This window comes from Argiope bruennichi, chromosome 1 (genome assembly GCF_947563725.1).
Source record: "Argiope bruennichi chromosome 1, qqArgBrue1.1, whole genome shotgun sequence".
NCBI lineage: Eukaryota > Metazoa > Arthropoda > Arachnida > Araneae > Araneidae > Argiope > Argiope bruennichi.
This window is the reverse complement of record NC_079151.1, coordinates 73817810-73840911: the sequence shown is the minus strand read 5'-3', so window position 1 is coordinate 73840911 and position 23102 is coordinate 73817810. Positions and strand designations below refer to the sequence as shown.

The window sequence follows — 23102 nt, the reverse complement described above, 5'->3', positions numbered from 1 at the left end:
AAAGTTTTAAGTAATCTTCATCACATTTATAATTTATTTGCTGATTGATTATTTTTATTTATTATGAAGAATGGGATTCATTAATTGAAGAGTATGATTCAATTCGTAATCAAAATAATACTTGTATTTACACATGAGTTAACATAATTAATAATTATCCGAATAATTCTTAAAGAATTAAATTTGAATTATTGTCAAGGTGGACTTGCATTAAATAATAGTGTATAGCTGCATTTTCCCAGTTTTTTTGTTTTTTTTTCGCCTTTGCCATTTTATAAAGTGACTTTTGACTAAATAATTATCAAAATATTTGTAATTCTGCACTCTATATATATTTAAATTGCTAAAATTTTTACTCGTACCTGATATTGCTAAATGTATTGAATAGCTTAAGGAACGAATGATTAATTACATTTTATTACTTGCATAATTTCGGCTTTGTTGATTAGCAATCTATTTGAAAGTAGATATGAAACTTTTATTAGCCATAAATAAGCTATTTCTCTCCTGTCTAGGCTACAGTGAATGAATGATTGGGTCGCGACGTTTACATGGAAACTAAGGGTGGAATCTTAATAGCCAACACCAGCCGTAGTCAAATCCCTTCATTAGGAGATAGTTCCATTACGAGAGGGATAGTAAAGCCACATTTACTCTATCTCCAGGAGGAACGAGAATCCACTTTCTCATCCACTTGCTTATGGTGCCCCGACTTGCAGATTCATAATATTTGCTCATAACTAAAATTAATAGTTAAATGAGTGATATATACATTTTTTTTTATTTACTGACAGGTTTAAATTATAATTGCTACATGTGTGAAAACCTCAAATACATATCTACCAATTCCATTCAATTTGTTACAGTTAAAGATTTCTACTTTAATATTAGAAAAAAATTGCTAATATATTATATCTTTAAACGAGCAATTCTTTATATATAAATTTATTTCGTGTATATCGGGAACGGCTCTGATTTGAATTAAATTTTATATTTAGGTAAGATTTTGCTTTTTAAATTCATCGGTATAGATGTTTTTTCTGAGCACACGCACACACACACACACAAAATGATAACTTTTAGAGGGGTTTTCTATCTGCTCTCGTGCTGACAATGTCATATAGCGCCATCTCGAAAATTTTTGTGGTACTTGCATTGTTGCTATAGGATGATAATCTGCTGGTACCTCACAATTGTGAAAGATACCGCTATATGACAATATCCAAATACGAATGCATTTGGCTCACATCAAATAGCAACAATACAATTATTTTGTTAACCACTTTCGATAACATGTTAAACTCAGTGCATTCAAGATTTTTTTTTTATTATTTATTTAAATGACTATTTCATATGTAGGTAAGATTGAAAATATTCATATGTAATCAGTATGTGACTCATATCTTAAGATTTTCTCTGAAAACATGATTTTACCAAAAGAAAAAAAATGCCGAGCTAAGTTGGGTTTCCCTGGTACTGTGAAGTAATATTGGGGTATAATTTTGAAGGAAGATTGGAAATGATTAATTGCAGTTACCAATAATATTTATATAATTTTTGAAAATACCGATAATCAAGGCTTCTAGTTTTACCTTACGATTTCAAATCCTTACAAAAATAAATGCTCGTATCGGAATAATTTAGCAAGATTGTAATGAGTTGAAAACTTTCCAGGAATGTCTCCCTGAATCACGTGCTCTCCTCTTACAGTGTGATTAAATTTGGACTCATTCCAGCCCACGTGGAGCGCACACAATGTACACAAAACTAACGGGACTTTTGTAAAAAAATCATTCTTTCTCCCCATCGAGATCTACATGCGTAGAATAATTTAATGTCGATTTTCAATTATGTAATTCTGTTGTATACTTCTCTTTTTGCTATTTTTTTTTTCTTTTCATCTTTATGCATTTTTTTCTTAAAAACATATTCATTTTTTAATTGGGTAACAATACAAAATAAAAATGTTTTTCTTTGTAACCATGAATTGTTTTCTTATTAAGATATTTTGTGGAGTCGTAATCTGAAAAAAAAAAAAAAAAAAAAAAAAAAAAAACTATTGAATGCTACTATATGAAAAATTTACTATATAAAAGTGCGTTTTACTTTTCCTCAGTTTTGTATTATTTCATTCAATGAAATGCTAAATATTTTTTCAAATGGGTTTTGTCTAATTTATTTTAATGGCCGATTTGTAGTAAAAGAAATAAAAACAAAATTAATGGTGTTATGTAGAAAATATATTTAAAGAGATTGTTTAAGTGTCTAAATGGTCATCATTTGCAATTTCGCTTCTAAAGCTGCACTCTGCATTTTTCATGGAGGAGGGGGGAGGTCACTATTTTTTTTATCAATAAAAAAAATTTTTAACCGAAATTCTGAGTTAGGAAATTTTGTAGCTTCAACTCTGTCTCTTTATTTTATTTATGTATTTCTCAAGTATCTTTTCTTTGAACGAGAAAACGATAATTGATTTTCTTATTTAAATTTTTTTAGATTGCGATTGACTGAGGACTGGATGTATTTTTACAAAATTTTATTTCTAAAATATTGTAAATTAAATGAGGAATTTGAAATAATCACAAAGAGAGTTGTTTTTCTATTAACTTTTACTAAATCGTTATTGTAAGAATTGCATTGTAAATGTTTTTAATTTGAAATCAGTCTTTTCAGCTTCAGTACTTCTTATTGGTAATGACTAGTTTTTATTTTATTAATAAAATTTTTCGAATGATCTTTAGTTTGAATGACAGAAGTGATAATCGAATATGGCTATTTTTAAATATAAAATTTAAAACCTGTATGTTTTAACTGCCATTTGATGAAACTATCTTTCATTTAACTGGACAGATGATATAACATTTTTCTATAGATAGTAAATGGAGATCTTTTATGGTTTTCTTGAATCGTTTATAAATGTTTTTTTTTTTTGTTTTTAGTTTCTGTTTTATTTTTGTAAATTTTATTATTTAAAGCATTATAAATGTTGGTGAAATTCATATACCAAAGCTATGTGCGCTATATTTGTTTATCAAAGCTTTTGCATTCTTTTTAAATCGAAGTAAAAACTAATTTTATAATTTATTTATGTAGCATGTTTGTTTCTATTGAGTAAAATATACATAATTATATTTATGATTATTTTAATCCTTATTTATAAAATTTAAATTTTAAAAACATGTACAGTTTTTTTTTTATTTAAATTTTTTTGTGGCTTCTTTACTTTTCCTTAATCTCTCTGCAACTGAAACGCACAGGAGAGAAAGGTGAAAAATCAGTGTTAAATATGCTTTAGAAAACAATTTTTTTTTTTGTATTATCGTTTTTGGGGGGGAGGAGGGAGGTACTAATACTATGCTTGAAAATTCATGAAGGAAATATTTCTGGCCGTTACTTCATTTGCAATATTAAAAAAAAAAAAAAACATTTTGAAAGATCAATAGTTAAAAAAATAAGTATGATACGGTGCTGAAGTGAAATTTAATAGTTCTTTCCTCCCTCCCCCCACTAATTTCAGTTATGATGGTGTTTGATCATGGCCATTATAGAATAACGAACAAAACCTCTTTCTTTTATATATTCTTTATTTCTACATCCATAATCTACTTAGAAACGGATGAATGAAGCATACGTTTCATAAGTTTTTTTAAAGATATATTTTGATTTCATGCTTAGATTTTGTCTTGGTGAGCTTGAATGTTTGTGGAAAAACAATCGAAATGATCAATTTTGATTGCTTTTTATTTTATTATTCTACTGAATTTTTTTCTGGATTTCGATATTATATTATCTCATTTATAGCTAAAAATTCCTAATGCAACTTAAATACGTCTAAACAATTACTGATTTAACCTCTTCATGGATTTTTGCGCTTTTTTTCTTATTGAAAAAAATGGAAATTTATTGGATAAAAGCCAAGAAGAATGAGTTCAGTGGAACATTTTAATATTATTATTATCTTCTGTATCTTGGATCACTCATTATTGCCGATAGAATGAATCATTTTTTTCCACATATTATGCCACATTCTTAAAAACAAAGAGATCGGTCATTTGAGAAAGCCGACATAGCTAACATTTCACGGCAAACATCTCCCATCACAATTGAGGGTAATTACAGGCATGGTGTCGGGGACAAGGAAGGGAACTGGCAGACACATATTTATAAGATACGAGCTTTCTTTTAAATTTTCAAGAATATAGTGCCGCACTATCTCTGCTGTGACTATTTTCAACCTTTGTATCTACAGGCCACCTGCTGCTGCACCAAATGGCACCCAAAAGGCAACTCTCTCGAAGTAAAAAAGAATAACTCTTAAAAAAAGAGCCGTCTCTCCACTAATGACTTCTCCCGATTCCCACATCCTGAGAAGAAGAAGGATCCTCTCTGTCTTGCCTACCTTGCGCACCAGCATCAAACCACTGCCAGCATGGAGAAAGATGTCAAGTGAGAGCTTTTCCTCTTTTTAGAAAACACCCTCCCGCGCGATGCACTTCGCCTTGCCTTTGCTCGAAGCTTCTAATGTGCTTGTCGCTTTGTGTGGTGTCCTTAGTTACGATTTCATGCTTATGCGTGCCTCTATGTAAAAATAATCATGTGTTGTTTTATTTACTAGTTAATGAGTTGGCTTTCCAGTGCACTGTCATATTGCATGTTTGAAAGGGAAGGAAAAAAAAAAGCTTCATTTCAAGCCATGGACCAATGTTAATTTCTGTTTGTTTATTTGTTTAGGGTTTTAAAGTATTTCCCTTCAGCTATTCAAAAAAAAAAAAAAAAAAATGCGTTTCATATTTTATTAAAAAGTGTTTTATCGCATTTTTAAATAAATATTTATAATTTAAAAAGTTGAGCTAAAAATAATTTATGATCTGAATAATAATTTAAACTTAGAGTTCTTTCATTCACCAAAATTTAGGAATAGTTAATTTTTAGCAAAGGTTTTTTTTTTTTCAGTTCATTTTTCTTTATCAGTTACTATTAATTTTAATTCCTGTCCCTCTTAAATAGACCTTTAGAATTGCGGGCATTTTCTTTTAATTGCATAATTTAAAATTGCCCATCTTGATATAACTTTTAAATCTTCTGTCTCTTTATTAATTTTCTTTTTAAAAAAATTTTTTTAAGAAAATATCTTTTGATTCAAATTATTTTAAAAAGGTCATTTCCTCTAGTTTTCCAAAATAAATTTACCATTCATTCTTTAGTTAAATTTCTTTTCCTCGAAGATTATATATATATATATATATATATATATATATATATATATATATATATATTTGTATATATATATATATATATATTTGTATATGTGTGTGTGAAACTAATTTACTTACTAACTAACTAACTTCACTAAATCTTTCTCTAAAATAAAAATATGTTCTGATATGCTATTTAGATAGTTTCAAATGCATTAATCCAGTGGCATAAATGATGGAATTGTTTTATTGACGAAGAAGGGAAATGAATGGAGAACTGTTTCTAAGGCAATGAACGTTCAGTAAATCTGTTCACTTTAGTTACTGTTCACTTATAGTTTGCTTCAATTTATTTTTGCTTTTTATTACAAAAGAATAATCGATCAATAATCAAAATAATTACTAAAAATTATTTAAGTATCAATCAAGTATAAAATATCAAAACTGTTAATCATTTCCAAATTGTTGTTTTTTATCGCACTTCGTATACAACAAATTTAATATATGTGTAGTTTACAATTTTTTTTAAAATCTACAAAAAAAAAAAAAAAAAAAAAAAAGATCTTAAATATGTTTATTTGTAAAATAAATCGTTCGCATTCGGATTTTTGAAGAGCATTTCATGATTTTATTTGATGCGTTTCATTTTAATGTGTAATTTCTTAAATGTTGTCATTCTGACTTCCCGTATACGAAGATGCAAAGATAAAATATTTTGTTATTCGAAAAATTTTATCTCGAGATTTTTTTCGAATCTCCGCGTTTCAAATTTCCATGAGTTCGAAAAGCATATTTTTTAAAATTCTGACTGTTTGGATATGAATACGAAAAACCACAAATGATTTTGAGTGGGTTAAATTTGGTATGCACACCAAATTTGTAGCCTTTTATTAAATTCAAAACGAAATCCATTCTCTGGAAATTTGTCTGGATCAATGTCCAAATGCAAATGAACACGATAACTACAAAAACCTAAAAATAATGTGTTGAAATGTGGTACGCAAATTTAACATCTAAAATGTAAATCTGTATCAAAGTTTGAATCAAATCCGCCAATGGGTTCACCGTCCGTCTGTCTATCCATTCTCATGCATGCTAACTCGATAGTTCAAAAACGAAACGATTTTGAAGAATGAAATTTATTATATCTTATTGTTACTGAAATTGTAATTGTGATCAAAGTTTGACTTCGGTCGTCGAAAAAAAGGGGACAAAATGAATCCCCCATCAGTATACAATGAAATACAAAACGCTCTTTTGAGGAGCTTCTGGAACACTGATACTTTAATAATTTTGTCATGGAAAATTTGGCAAATTACAATTTTTAACATCAACAGTATACTGTACTTTAAATGCGTGTTAAATTATTTTTAACCAACTCTAAGTTGGCGCGGTCAGAAGCCCTTAAGTCATCGCACTTCTTGGCTCAATAGCTACACTATTATAATTAGTTGGATTTACATGGAATACAATGTATTCTGTTGCTTTTTTACGATAAGTTGTAGCACAAAGGAAGGTATTTGAACTTTTTGCGAAAAACACATTGATGTTCTTAATCTTTTAAGAATTGCATACGAACTCGAAAAGAAAATTAATTGCCAACTATTATACGCTCTTAACTAAATCGTTAAGAGACATGAAGTGAAAAAATAAAATGTATAAAATCATTAATTTTCCGAACAAAGAAAGCATTTGATTTTTTTTTTTCTTTTTTTTTTTCGAAAAGAGTTTTAACAATAAGAAGAAATGCTCGCAAAAGCATTCTTAAGAAATGCATACGAATTTCACTCACTTTTAAAAAAGTGCATACGAATTCAAAAAAGAGAAGAAAACTAATTATAAATTATTATTCTAATGACTATACCCTTGTTAAATAATTTATGGATATGAAATAAAAATTAATTTTAAAAGAATTGTACCAATTTTGTTATAATTTTGTTCTTTCACTTAAAATGTCAGTATTTTGTAGCATGCGAGTTTAGTTTAATAATTAAGACATTCTTGGATGATGAGCTGCAAAATGGGGAAATTATATAGTCGGATACATACTTTGACTAATTCTCAACATTACTTATATACTAGAGAGAGCAAGCGAAGATACATTACATTAGAGATGAACGGAAGATATTTTTTGAGCTCGCATTTAATCCGTATACTACTAGCAATAACACTTTTTTGATTCTGGCCATCTAAACCATAAGAATTAACATAATGGATTAACTCTGAATTTTTAAATAACTTAACAAGTCTCTGATAAAATTTGTAAACAATATATGTTTGGAATTAATGAAATTTAGCAATGTTTTTAAAATTAATGATTATGTGTGAAGTCTTTTCTGTTGTTATTGCCATCATATTCTAGATTTCAGAGTGAATGATGATTTAACAGGAATCTGACAGTTTATAGAAAAATAAAATTACTTGATAACAATGTCCAAAATCAGTTATGCCACTGGTAATGACTAACAAAAGAATTGTATTTTGCTTTTATTAACACTGAATGATTGTATTTTTACTATCACTTATGCATGCAGACCAAGTGAAGATCCATTAAGCGTGGTTAACTCATGTATCGAAAGCTTAGAAAAATTAGTAAATTTAAAGACAAGCTCTGACCGTGCTTTGTATGTTGGATCCATAGAGAGATTACAACATGCTGTTTGCTCAGAAGGTGAGATATCCTTTTGCTTTTAAACAGTAAAAAATTCTTGCTTGTGTGTGTTTTTTTTTAAATTTTGCAATTCTTTCTTTTTCTAGAAACTTGGCGGTATAAATGATTGATTTTTTCTGATTTCATTTAATAGGAGTGGCGCGGGGGTGTTCATTTTATTATTAAATGCTAAATATGGTTTTGAATGATTATATCTGTACTTTAAGTATGTATGCAGATACGTTACCCACCTCACATTTTTTAAAATATCTCCCGTTTTCATAATTTTTATGATTTTTTTTTTTTTTTACGTTTGTGTGATATTTGTTCTGAATTAAAAGTGTATTAGGAAGGCGGGGGGGGGGCAAAGAAAAGCTCAAATTAATTTTTTTATTATTATTCTGTCGTTTATCGCTTTCATTACGTATCTTTTAAAAATATTACAAAATGCTACTAAAGTTCTTTTCCGCGGAAATTAAATGAAGAAAATATCGTTTTTGATGTATATACGGGGAGAAAAAGCAACTAGTCAAGTCCAAAAATGTCAAATCGAATCTAGAAGGGGTTTTTTGTTAGATTTTTGTAGAATATCCTAGACTATCATTAATTTGAAGATTCGTAATGAATTGGAAAGAACTTCCAGGTTAACAAATATACTTAGCCTTTTGTTTTTAAGTGCTCGCTTGATTGTCCTGAACATCAGTCTCTTTTCATTGCTAAATCAATCAATAGACTCAATATGCATTCCCTTTAAATGGAAATGCCGATTTTTTTTTCTTGCACTTTTGCTGTTAACTGATACGATTTCCATTTCACCTTCCCATTTTTCTTTTGCAATGATTATGGCTGCGTCTTGAAATCAAGAGTTACAAAGTATGATTTAATTATTTATATTAATGTCACGTTTTGATGCAAAGCAAGCACTATTTTTGTTCGGGCTGTAGACAGGACAGCACCTCAAATCCATCTCCTCTTCAACTTCCTTGCCACAGCTGCAGGAAGGGCATTTGACCTTTGATGGATTTAATATATCCATTTCATAGGCATGAATTATCTACGAAGAATCGATTTTCAAACTTGCTATCCTCCGGTAATAAAGCTGAGCATGTCAGGATTCACTGCAACCCACAAAATTTTATTGTGATAATGTAAAAATTTCCTGGTTGCAGACTTTTAAATAAATGAAAATAAAATTAAGAATTTTCCTGAATGGCAAACTTTGGGTGCTTTTTCAATCTTCTTACATATATATTCTTGTTACATTGATGAATTTAAAATCTAATAATTTTTAATGCATTATAACATAATGGGTAAGAGTTGTATGAAAAGTCCCTTTGCCTTCTCTCTGTGGAATTGCGTTTGGCTGTTATCCAAACTCTTATGTTTCATCCCCTTGCATAAATGGTTCAAAATTAATGAGCTTTGCAGCAAGGGAATTTAAAATTCTAAATTCCCACATTGTTGATAAACTTAATTAATATCTTCATTAACATATTATATTCCTCCAACAGAAATTAAGTGCCAAGACAAAATGTCTGTCAAACATACTTAAGCGATATGTCACAGACTGTGTAAAAACTCATTTTAAACATTTTTTGTTTATTATTTTTAAAAAATTAGCCAAAACCTCCAAAGAAAATCTGTTTATCTTTCGAATGCAATTAAAAATTTTGTTGTATATGCTGTGGGTATCCAATTTATTTTCCTTTTCATAAATAATTCCTTTTTTTCCCCCCTTCAGGATCTTTTGAAGAAAGATCTTCTTTCATCTTATTTTAGAATTAGCAGCTGATACTCTTTAAACATTGGAAACATGCCATTACATTATGCCTTTGAACTTGGCTTTTAATCAAAGTTCATCAGTGTTTATTTACAGTTTTTTTTATGTCAGTTTCTCTTGTCTCCCAGTTTTAACTGTCATTCTTCATAGTATCTCAACTTGTTTTTGCCTTCATTAAATAAAAAAAAATCCAGTGTAATATTTTTAAATTAAATTTTAATACTTCTTGCTATCTTTTTGAATGATTTTTTTCACTTAAAAGTTTTTCCTTAATTATTGTTTGGCAATTTGCACATTAAAAAAAAATGTTTACTATGTTTCGCTCCTTCTATTTTTTGTTTGATTTTATCAATTAATAACTTTTGTCTGAAATAAACTATTCAAATTTCAGACAGTGCAATGAAGCATTTTGTATCCAGTTACAGTGGAGGTATACCACTTCTGGTTGCAATATTAGAGGTAATATTTTGCTCTTTACTCGTTCTTATTTGCTGTAAATATTTTCCTGTTTAATTTTAAATTCTTTGTAAATTCTTTATATTTGATGTTGAGTTTATTTTATCTCAGAAAAGTCAAGATCAGCATATAAGGCATTTTGCTGTTTTGATTATAGAAAAGATGCTATTACATAAATCAGGTATGTCATCTTTTCTTTAATTTCACTTATAAAATAAACATTCTTCAAATTAATATATTGTTGAAATGATCAATATTATTTTTAAAACAGGAGGAAATGAGCATGCACAAGCATTTGTATTCCATGGTGCTGTGGATCATTTATTGAAACTTATAGTCAAATGCCAATTGTCTTGGGGAGATGATTTTATTTCTTCTCTTTATAAAGTAACTGCTAGAATTGGAGATGAAGGTAATAATGCATTTTTTTTTTTTTCGTATTTCCTCATAAAACTGCTTTAAATTTATGATATTTTTGAATTAGGAGATTAAAATTTTACAAAAGCTTCAATTTAGTATCACTGAATAATACATCTTTGCATTTTCTTACTTTTAAAAATTAAAATTGAGTAATTTAATAATTAATAAATGAATTTGTTTATTTTTTTACAGCTCTGACTTTTATAAAAAAAATCAATTATAAACTTTATCAACTTTAACTTTTCAACAAAATCAATTATTAACTTTTTTTATAAAAAAAATCCAATTAAACACAGTTTTTGAAAATATAACCAATTTTCTTGATTTCCTTATATTTATTAATGTAGTTTTAAACTGTTGGAGTTGAAATTAAATTAATGATATGCAGATTTTCTTACTGTAAAAAAAGAGCTATTTATTGCTTTCATAAATATTTTGTATTTGAAATTAAATACATATTTAAAGTACTATGATTATTGAACTTTTATGTTAGCTCTACTTTCTGAAGAATATATGTTTTCCTTCTCAGTGGAAATGATGTTCAGATTATAAAATACTATTTCATGTAAACTTATTTCTATGGCAAAAGTTTAAAATAAAGTTTTTTAAGCGTTGAATTTTATTGAAAAAAATATCAAGCTAAAGTCTTGAAAAAAATATATTTTACCTAAAATATATTATTTTATTCCTAAAATAACAATTTAAATCATTCATTTAAAAAATATTGAGATACGGAATGATTTAACTTTTATTTCCGGCCTGGAGTAATTTTGCTTTATCTTTTGTTTATGGTTCTATCAATTGTTTCAGTATAAAATTTTAATTTCAAATATAGGGGACAATTTTCATTTTAATTCTTTTATTCTTATTTTTTCAGACAAAAAGTTTGCTGTGAAGGCCAGATTCCTTGGTGTCCTTCCTGTAATTGTAACACATATTAGAACTTACGCAAAAAGATACAAAGTACTGAATACAATAATGAGACTCTTGAAGAAAATCATGGCTAGTTGTAAGCCTAAATTTTTCTGTACTTCCATTTTAAACAGATAGTTTTTGTATTATTATTCCAATAATTTTAGTTCTGTAGAATTTCAGTTTAAGATTTTAACTGCCTCACCTGAGTCATTGGGAGATAGCTGGGCAATTAGGTGCCTTTTCTGTTTTGATGAAGATATATTTTACTGATATTTCATTAACAAATATGAACTCTTTATATTCGGTCTGAAATATGATTATTGAAGTTCTAGTGCTAAATTTGGCATTCAATGTATTAAGAACCTTTTTTATATCTTAGAATTAAATGTGAAGGCTAGTAAAAAAACTTATTTTAAAACAATAGGGAAAATTTCTCTTATTTTAAGTAATAAGTTTGTGTGTTTTTTCTCCGATTTGTGTGCCTTTCTTGCATGATCTAATTATTAATAGATTACTTGAATTATTTTTTCATATTGATTTTTCAGTCTATCCAAAATTTTGTTCTGAAGAGAAAACCTTTTTTTATATGCATAGTTAGCAGAGAAAAAAAAAATCATTAAATTGGTGGTGTTCTATTTTCACTAAAGATGTTTTGTTTAAGCTGTTGAAGGATTTGTTTCCATTTTATCAAAAAAGTGATGAAATTCTATGCACGAACATAAAAAAAAAAAAAAAAAAAAAAAAAAAAAAAAAATGTGAATGATATCTAGATACAATGAATGTCTTGCAGCTTTCAGATTATTCCCACTGCATTAGATATTCTCAGAACAATGCATGTACATGTTTTTATTAGTAAAAAGAATAGATTTTTTTTTTTCAAAAGAAAAATTTATTTAATGTTTTTTTATAAATTCATTTTTAAATTTGTTCTTATGTATATCATTTTTCCACTTCTTTATTTGCAGTATTTTCAAATTAGAATAAGTAAAGCTCTTCTGTATACCTAATTTATGTTTAATATCATTTTCATCAAATTTATTCACTGATTAAAAACTTCTCTTTCAAAAATTTTGAATTCTATTTACAAAGTGTCTACATTATTAATAAATATATATATATAAGAGTGTTAATAACCTGCTTGCTTTCATAATTGAATTTTTAATCTATAATAATTTTTAACTGTCAACTGTAGCATTTAAACATTTGTCGTTTATATTAGACTTTGAATAAAGTCTCAGTATTTATGTGAATTTGACCAATTTTATGCTTTTTTATTAAACTCACTTTATTTCCGTAATATTTTTCATTACTTTCCAATATTAAAGTGCTTATTCTTCAATATTTCTTATTGGCATCAGAAATAGAACAATATGCTCAGCAATTATCAAATATCAAAAATGTAGTCTTCAAAATCTGATTTTGCCTTTTAAGACTTACAGAAAGTCATTTCATTAAATTGTGATGATATTCATTCATTTTAATAATTTAAGTGATACTCTTTCATTTTACAAATTTTATTTATATGTCTTACAGAGTTTTAGATTATTTAAAAAAAATCCTTGAATATTGATATTATTTTGTATATGTTTTAAACTTTAATGCCATCTGAATTTCTTACTATATCATTAAAAGTCATATAAAGGATTTTCCCATAAAATTGTTTTTTTTAGTTGTTATTATATATTTTACATTTATTTGAAGAAAAATATCTTTCTTAATTTTAGCTGTAAATGCCACAAAGCTTTGTAAAGATGGGCTACCAAGAGAACTTTTACATTTCTTAGATGAACCCAAAAAAATGACAATCATTCCAGTTCTGGAGGCCATTTCAGAAGCAACTCGAACAAGTTAGTTATTAATATCACACAATATTACAAATGATAGATGTCATACATAAGATTTTATTTTCTTTATATTGTATTTCTGGCCTGTTGTTCTAAAAGTACCAGATAAATGCTTGAAGTTTTATGATGTTCTTGCCTCTTACTGATTTATTCAAGGTGTTACTTTTTTTTACAAAGTATTACTGCAAGCTTTACTTACAAACATTCTATATGGACTTAATATTTTCTAAATTGCATGTCTTATTTATTTTTATGATGTAATTATTTTAAGAAGTTATTTTAAAATTTAAGCTAAAAAAAATTTTGCACTTGTGTTATAAAAAATTGCCTTTTCATCCTTTCAACTATGCATAGAAATAAAATTATAATTCTTCTTTACTTTCTGTGATTCATATAGTATTTAATTCTTTTATTTATATACGTTTTGTTTTTAATAATTCATCGCCTCTTTTATGATTTTCTTTGTACAGGACATGCAGCTCGTCAGTTTGTAAAAGATGATGTTATTTCTAGAGTTTTGCAGATTATATTCAGTACCAATGCAGCTGGCTGTAATAGAATTAACAGCTCTATTTGTAAAACTGGCTTAAAAGTTCTAGTCCATTTAACTCAAATAAGTAAGTTATAAATTATTCTTTTATTATTTATTCTTAGATTATTTATTATTATTAGTAAATGACAGTAATATGTAATATTACTGTCATTTACTTAAATAAAAAAAAAATTTAAGTGAAATAGTTAGCAAATTTTTATAAATCGATTGGGTTTTTCTGTGTGGAATATTTTCATGTTTGAATAGAATATGCCAAAGTAATAATAATCTTAATTTCTCAATTTTGTGTCAAATAAAACCTTTTATTTTGTATAAAATGCTGTAATTTAAATTATAGCTTTTACTCTACAATTTTTTTCTCATTTGCGTTGAAGTAAATATAATATTAGATTGATTTAAAAAAGAGCCATTTGAAAGATTGGTAGATGTAATTTTTGGACAATAAAATCAAAGTATAGTTTTCTAAAAATGTAAAATTTCACATAAACTTCTCAATGTCACTATGCTATAGTTTGACAAATAGGAGTATCATATTGATATAAATTTGAAAAAATGCATAAAAATAAGCAAAGAGAGCTTCAAAATCAACTGTTAATCCACTAATTGTTGTAACTGGAATTTTTTTTTTTTAATTACTCATGCTAAAAACTGATCCATTGTCCATTTGTAAATTCTGAAGCACAGAATGGAATATTTCTAGGAAAAAACTATTTATATTATCTTGAATAGATGATAGATAAATATTCAAACAGAAAATAGATTGAAAACTTTTTAACACACTTTTGTCAAAATTTGCCACATTATCAAAAATGGTTAAAAAAAAAAAATACCACTTTCATTTTATTAACATTTTTTTCTAAGATTTTCTAAATAAGCATTTTAATTTGCATTTCCCTTTTATCTAGAAATTAAATTTTGATATTGTAGAAAATGTTTACGTTAAAAACATAATGTCAAAATTTTTTCCTATGCACAGTAAAGTCACATAATATAAGCAATTCTGTGAGTGTTGTGCAATATCAGAATTATTTTAACAATTGACAACAAATCTTCAGAAAGTTTTTTATTCAATATGTGGGCAATTTATCTTTTAATTTAAAATTTGCTAATGATTGTAGTTTATTAATAATTGTAAAAAAAAATTATTAAAATTTAGTCAATTTATTAAACAAATTATTCATTTAAACCAAAAATAGTATTTATAAATGTTTACTTTAATATTTATCTTAAAGTTTCACTGTAATCTGATTTCATTTTCATATTATTTTGTATTTGATCCTAATATTAAATTACTTAAAATATATCTTTTTTTAAAATTGCTATGACTTGCTGTAATATTATATAATGCTTTAACTACTTCAGAAATTGGCCGTGAAAAATTACTTTCTGCTGGAACCATTCCATCATTATTATCTTGGTGTCGAACTTTGTTGGAAATTCCTGGAAATCGCTACAATACCTTGGTCTCTTTGGTAAGCAATGTCATTCAGCGATGTTTACCTCCTCGGCCTCTGCCTGTGAAAAAATTAAACAATCCTGTTAATTTTTCATTTTCTGAAAGCTATAACCACAATGAATCAGATAGTTCAGGTGAGTTATGTTTTCTAAAGTCTTCTTACTTCTCTATTTTACATTTAAAATAGAATCTAAAAAGTATATTTATTGGAATTCAATGTTATTCCTCCTTTTTGGAAAGTAGTTTCTTCCTTTTCTCTAGGCTACTATTTACTATCATTATATATGTGTTTAATCTAGAAAATACCTTATTCTGACTGTTACGTCACTTCAGCTTTTGATTTTAATTTCATTGTTGTGATGCAAACAAATAAGGAAACACATTAATCTTTTATGCTTTTAAACATCTTTAACCTCTAATTTGTCTTTATATTTGCTGCTGTAAATAAATGCTTTTGTTTTTAAGCTTAATTACTATATTCACTTTGCTAACCTTCAGTATTCATGATTAAACTTTTTAAATCAATAGAAATGTGAAAATAATTATGTGTATGATAAAGTAATGCAAAATACAAAATTAAGTGTATAAATTTTTGATAATATTATACACTGACTTGAATAGCCTATTGGATTATTAAATATGAGAGATTTTGATAAATCTACCAATATTTTTTGCCAATACATTGTAATCATGGAGAACTGCTGTAATTTTAATCCTGCACTATATTATAATGCATATTTACACATTTGGATTTTTATCTTTTTAAATGAATTGTGAATAATTCAATAAATATTCATTTAATTTACCCATTACATTTCTTTATTTGAAATGTAATGAATAAATTAATTTATATATTTAAAAAACTAATTACATATTTTTTATTAAAATAATAAATTATTATAAATTAATTTATGTTTTTTATTTGAAACACATTATTAGAAAATAAAATCTTGCCACCAGAGAATATTGAAGAATTATCTACAAAAGGTATTATTTTCCATGTAACCTAACTAAAGCACGGATTAAAAGTTTTAGTTTTACAATGAACTATTATGTGTGCTATACCTTAGTTTAGTTAAGTAAATAAAGTAATAAGATTCGAAAAACCTGTGTGAATATTCATTAAAAAATGTACAAAATGCTATGAAGGACAAATTACATGCAGTCGAATAAATTTTAAAATGAAGTAATGTATTGGGCTGGCAGTAAGTTGAATTTTTACTTCGCCGAATCCCAAAAAGAATAAATTATGATGTGGCAGGGCTTGACTTAGGAGAAGCAGAGCTTAATCAGAATGAAAAAAAAATCATTTTTTTAACTATATTTTTTAATTAGAGATAAGAAGGGGGGGGAGTAACCCTTTGACTTTTACTCAAGGTGATATATTACATGTTTTATAATATAGTGAAAAGAATCAGGTAAACAGTTCTTTTGTCTAATTGGAATCAATTTTATGCATTTTATCTTGAAATCTGATGATAAAAGCACATCCAAATTTCATTTATCTAAGATGCTTTTTTTAACTACAATTTTCTCACACCCTCGAAAAAACAGTCTGACAGACAGTCAACCCTTTCATTAATTTGATTTAGAATATGACACAAATCAACAATTACGATGATAAATCCCTTTACTAAATTTAATCTCTTCATCTCTATTTGCTTTTGAGTTATCATGTCAGTTTTAATTTAATTAGTTTTTCCCCACACTGATCTGTTGAGTTTCAGGCTTTTTTTTTTAATTGAAAGTTGATGGATTATCAGCTGATTACTAAAAGTAAGTCCTGTAACATATTTTAATTGGAGATAGTTTTTCTTATTTTTAGGAATCTTATATTGGAATTATTTTTAGGAATTTTTATATTGTTTTTTGTTTCAAATTTTTTTATTTGCAGATGGCAAAAATGATGATACTTTAAGCTTAGCATCTTCTACGATGTCATCTGCAGATAGTGCAAGTGATTCTGATGAGGTAATTAAGAAATATTGTGTAATATTACAAATGTTTGATATTTAACCAACCACATAAAATATATATACCACATTTATACATAAAAAATTAACTTGCCATATTATATATTAGAATATTTGTATATTGCTTAAGTGAAAAAGATATACTTTTCTTGATTTTGGTTTCATTTTATAGTAATTATTAGATTGGTGTCTAATCATTAAAGTTTCCATTTGTAAATAATTTGGCTACTGTTTTGAATAATAATTTCTGTCGGGCATCAGGCATACAATTTATTTCATTAAACATTAGTTGTCTAATATAACAAATATTTTACAAGTTACACATAAATATTATATGATGTTAAAATCAACATGGGATGTGAAAGAGAGAATTTTTGTGGTATTTTACTTTTTTATTTTCACAAAAAGGAAACAGTGGTTGATGATCATAAAGAAGTATGTAGTGTTTATGATGTTAATGATTCCTATAGTTCATTCTTAGAACTAATTTATTTGATTTCTTTGTGACAATTTTTCAATAAAAGATGACCGTTGTATTTTTCTTTTAACTCATTGACATGAGCTAAAAAAGTTTGTTTTCTAGTTATCAACATTTATTTGTAAAAGCTAGAATTCTTAAAACATCTTTATTTGAATTCCACATTAATTGAAAGAAATTCATTGTACAAAATGAATCAAATATCCTTTGTGTGCATCAAACATATTGGAAATTGTCTATTTTTATAGATTGTTTGCTATAATTTGAAATATATTATGAAATTATAATGAGTCAATACGAACTAAATGAAAATCTTAAATTCTTAACGAATGTCATTAATTTAATAGAATTACAAAGGTTTTTTTTTATAAATTTTGTATTGCTTTACTGTTAAAAATGATTGAAAAATAATAAAATAATTAAAGAAAAATTGTTTAAACTGGCAAATCCTATAGGAATCCTATTTCTCCATGACAAAAATGAGCAATCAGACCTTTAATGACTTGAAAATAAATATGTTTCAACTTTCTAACTATCAGTTTTTCTCCCCATAAAACTCCTTAAATGATGCAAGTTGTAATAAATGATATACTGACATAGCCCTTGATTAGGTTTTGTTGTTGTTGATGACTGGAAGTTATACAAATGACAAATAATAAAGTTGCAAAAAAATGTCATTGGTTAAAAAAAACGGAAAGTGTCATACTGATAAAAGTTTATTCATTGTTTCAAAATTAGTACTTTAATGAATGAAAAAAGAATTAATTTATAATTGAACAACTTAATAATGAATAAAAAAACTACTTCTCATTTGCTCAAGCCTTAAAAAGATATTATGTAATATTTCCACTATATCATTTTCTCTTATATAATATTATAATAGGAGCAAATAATTTAATTCCCGAGTTTTGTTTGAGATATCTAAATTGCTTCAAAAATTATTCTAAATTTATTTCATTTGATTTTAATTAACTCATTAGTCTATAAATATTAATGCACTTGAAATTTTATACAAAATATTTTTAACAAACAAAAATGAACATTGTAAATAGCTTTAATGGGTGTTCTTTTTCTATTGGGTTTGTATTATGTTGTTTAAAGTATGTACTTCTGTATCTTCAAGATTCATATTCTAATATCAATTCATTTAGTCTATTTTTTAAAAAATAATTAATATGTTTTCAGAATTTAAAGATTTATTTAAAATTTAATTGGAATTAATTTTCAAAGTATATGGGATTAAAGACTACATTATTTAGAAGAAAATTTTGTTACTTGAAATTTCAAAATATATAAATATGTAAATAAACAAAAGATTTTCTTAAAATAAATACACTTTGAAATGGTATTCTGAGGCTATAGTCCCCCCCCCCCCCCAGCTCAGCTTTCTTATAGTTTTTTTTTTTAGAAAATCTTTTGAAACAGATTCAAGTAAGAAAATTGATGGTACGAATTCATTTATTTTTCCTTGCATAATAGTAGAAAAAAAAAATTATTATTTCATCTGCTTCATGTTATAATAAGAAGTAAAATGATCCTGCTGATAATCTTTGAAAATGAATAAGTTATGTAGCACAGTTAGGTATTATTCTTCCGCATTTGTATATGATCTTTGCTATTTTTGGTTTTATCCATCAACAAGCCTTTTTTTTTTTTTTTTTTTTAAGAAAAACTTTTGAATATAAATAAGAAAAACCTACGAATATAAGTTTTAAATTATCTTTGTTTAAATTTGAATGAATTTTCCCATTTTTTTTTTAATAATTGTAAATTTCAATAGTTTTTTCTTCTTATTTTTTTTTCTTTAATAATATTTACTAAATTATAGTATGGTTATTGTAAACAAAATGAAATTACTTATTGTGTATTTGTTTCTGCTTGTATTATCAATGCCTAGTCAATCTGATATTTCAAAGAATTATTTGAATATGTGTTTAATAATTTTAACAGTATCTCACAAAAGGTCTTGCAATAAAACATAAAGTTCAGTATTTTATGAATTAACTATTTTATTCCTTTCTAATGCTTTGAATGCTTTTAAAAAATATTTTTATTTCTTTCATGTATTATATTTGATTATTTTTTTATGTTAATGCATTATAATACACTGCTTTAATTTTATGTGTAAATAATTATTAGCTCATAAAATGAAAGCAGCATATTTTTTTTTCATTAAAAAAATAGGCTACACTTAATGAGTATTTTTGTTAAAGAAAAAAAAAATGTTTGTCTAACATTTAACAATATATTTACTTATCAGGCATTCTTTCAATGTTGCTAATTTATTAAGATTATGCCTTAAAAAATTAAAAGTGGAATTTTTTTGCAAGATTTTCTTATTGGTATTTAATTCCAAAATTTTACAGCAGGAGATGCGACCTCTTGATCTTGTTGAATCATCATATGGGGAATCTGTGGAACATTTTGCTGTGTTTTTCGATGAAATGAATGAAACTCAACAAATAAAGGTTGATGATTTTTCTAGTATTCCAGTTTGTATCTTGTGATATGCTTAATTTATTGATAAAGGACAATGGTATTATATTTATTTTATAAGATGAGAGTTTTATTGTATGAAGTTATAATGGAAGGTAACATTAGACATTTTTTTTTTTCAACTTCACTATAATATCCTTAAATATAAAAACACATAAAATAGGCTTTTGGCATTTTTTAAAACTTTGTTTTGCTATTCAAAATATTATGCATTGAATGTAGATACTGCAGAGAATAGTATTAACAAAATCCAATGTCTTGAGGCTAGAGTTATTGTTTTCTAAGCTATTTTATAAATTCCTTATTAAGCACTGTAGACATTTTTTTAAATTTACTAATACATTATCAATACAAAATTATTTAGCATATTCTTTATTGTCTGTAAAATGAAAATGATAATAATTTTATAAACTTCATCTCTAAACCAAAGGTTTGATTTAAAAAATTATTAAAATTGAAATATTGTTTTCATTTATGTTTTTAATGTTTAAATTAATTGTAATTTATGTACTGTATAAAACTAAATTTGACTTAATAAAGTAATTAATTCTTATTAAAGTTGTTAACTTTTAAGTATAAAAATATCAAGTTTAACAATATTGAAGTATATATGTAATATCTCAAGTAGTGCAATACAGCACTTCAAAATGATGTTTCTTTGAATCTTTTTTGTATTGTTAATTATTTTTTTTATCATTTTTCATTTTTATTAATTGTAGTAAATGTGATAAATCTATTTAATTGCATTGCAGCCTCATTTTGCTGCTGGAGATGATATGCAAAGCGAAGATTTCAAAGATGATTTCTATGACAAATATGTTTCTTCACCAGTGATTGAATTTAAGGATCTAAAGCTTACTTCTCTTATTCCAAAATTGGTACCAAAACAGCCTTGTCCACCTCTAACCAAAAAAGAAATGCAACGCAAAATTCGGAAACCAACTACTGAATTATCTCACTGCATGAAAGAACGTCAGCCAAAAACTACATCAGTGACTACTCTTGCTTTATGTGGGCAAGGTACTTGTGGCAAACCCCCAGCCAAGCGAGCTAATCTATCTGATACAACTTGTGATATAAATGCCATTCCATCTTCTCAATTAAATGGTGATAAAAACTGTCAATTACTTCGTTTTGAGCGACAACTTCTCTTGGAAAGTGCCAGAGAAGAGAGCAGGAACCAAAAGTTTATTGAAAATGTTAGCCTGTCTGATATTTATCATAAACAGTCTTTTTCAACTGTCTCTGTTTCCCCATTGGTAAAACTTGCATACCCAGATATCATGAATTACTCATCTGATATCAAGCTTGAAACACCTTTATTGAAACAAGATCCTTTCCTATTAAGGTAATTATTATTATTATTTTTTAATATTGAACTTCCTTAATAAAAATATTCTGAAATTCTGATCATTTTATCTTAATGACCAAATAATGTCAGCTACTGAATCTTGAAAATTTGAAACTAGTGTGTCATGATGCATAAAAATAGGAATTTAAATCTAAATATTTTCTATTATATTTGTTATATTTCTTTTATTTTAATTTAGCATAAAGACTTGCATATTCAGAATTGATTTTACCATTTGTTTCATTAGTAGCAAACTGATTTGGAGTTTTATAAGAAAGGCCAGATTATGTTCAATAGTGACCTATATGCAATGCAAATTTTGAGATATCTTTCTCCAACTTCTAAAATCATTTTATTGATTTTATTAAATATGTATACTAGCAATTTTCAAGTAGCAATAATGTGTAACTAGGATGGCAAAAAAATATAATTGCAGATCACCTTCAAATGATTTGATTTCAGTATTTCAAATGTCAAAATGAAAATAAATAAAATTTGACAAAATGGTTAAAATAGTTTTTTTTTTTTTATAATATAGTTCAATTATTCTTATACGAAACATGCTAGAACTCTTGATTTGTAAATTTTTCACAAACTGCAAAAAAAAAAAAAATGTTGAAGCAAATTCTTCAAGCATGAAAACATTTCTAAGAATAATGCTTTGAAGTTTAAATTATAATTTCGATAAATTTGATATATTGCTCTTGTAAATTCAAATAGAAAAACAGAAAATAATACTTTTTTTTAAAATCTTGAGGGCATTTCTTCAAAGTTGAGGGTCTCCTGTGCAGTCTACTTGATAATCCAGCTATTCATAACAAATAAACAACGCATTGAGTAGTATTATGTTTAAATATTTTCCCCATGCTTTTCTCATGCAAACATGGTGTGATTAGTCTTTTGTTCTTTTTTTATTTTAAAATATTCTGCCTTGAAAGAAACTAAAAAGAATTGTAGTAAAGAATATTAATTTGTTTTTATTTATACACTATGAGAAATATTTTAAAAAATCTTTTCCTTGAAATTAAAATGTATCCATTTTTTTTTTTTTTTTTTTTTTTTTGCTTTATTGAAAATGTGTAAAATAATAATTCTTTATCAACAGTTTCATTATTTCTTTAGCATTTAATAATGCTTTAGTTGCAAAAAGATTTTTAGCACTTTTTGGAGATTTTTCTTTGTGAAGATCAAAATCTCTGGACATTTAAAAATGGGTTACTCTTGTATGTTATCAGATGTTTAACATGTTTCTACAACACATTCATTGAATTATTCTTCTATAATCTATACATGTTCGTAGGCTAGTGAATTTTAATAAAGAAGAGAAATTTTAATTGGTCATTAAGTGAAGTAAAAGAAATTGCAAAAATGTAATTAAATTAATAGTAACCATAGTTATGAACCAATAACAAAATATTTTTATGAGGCTGCTCTTTTTATGTGCAATGTTTGAGGTGCATATGATTCACAGGACTTTGTTATCTGGAATAGAGTAAATTAAGGAATTACTTTCATATGTAATTAACTCCTTAAAT

At 26.2% G+C, this 23102-nt stretch overlaps 1 protein-coding gene across 5 annotated transcripts in view; it reads left to right on the top strand.

Annotated features, from left to right (window-relative positions):
• The window catches only part of LOC129963754 (cytosolic carboxypeptidase 1-like), a 59914-nt gene that overhangs the window by 18445 nt on the left and 18367 nt on the right, over positions 1-23102 (top strand). For 2 of the 5 annotated variants that reach the window (XM_056078326.1, XM_056078318.1), the window contains exons 2-12: positions 4250-4446; positions 10017-10084; positions 10193-10262; positions 10353-10493; positions 11379-11510; positions 13141-13263; positions 13731-13877; positions 15176-15403; positions 17164-17240; positions 20087-20188; positions 20969-21564. In XM_056078326.1, the coding sequence (XP_055934301.1) occupies positions 4341-4446; positions 10017-10084; positions 10193-10262; positions 10353-10493; positions 11379-11510; positions 13141-13263; positions 13731-13877; positions 15176-15403; positions 17164-17240; positions 20087-20188; positions 20969-21564 (1790 nt within the window). In that variant the 5' untranslated portion in view covers positions 4250-4340. Of the gene's footprint in view, positions 1-4249; positions 4447-7729; positions 7867-10016; positions 10085-10192; positions 10263-10352; positions 10494-11378; positions 11511-13140; positions 13264-13730; positions 13878-15175; positions 15404-17163; positions 17241-20086; positions 20189-20968; positions 21565-23102 lie in introns of those variants that run through there. The other 3 variants (XM_056078302.1, XM_056078293.1, XM_056078310.1) reach the window with 3 other exon arrangements.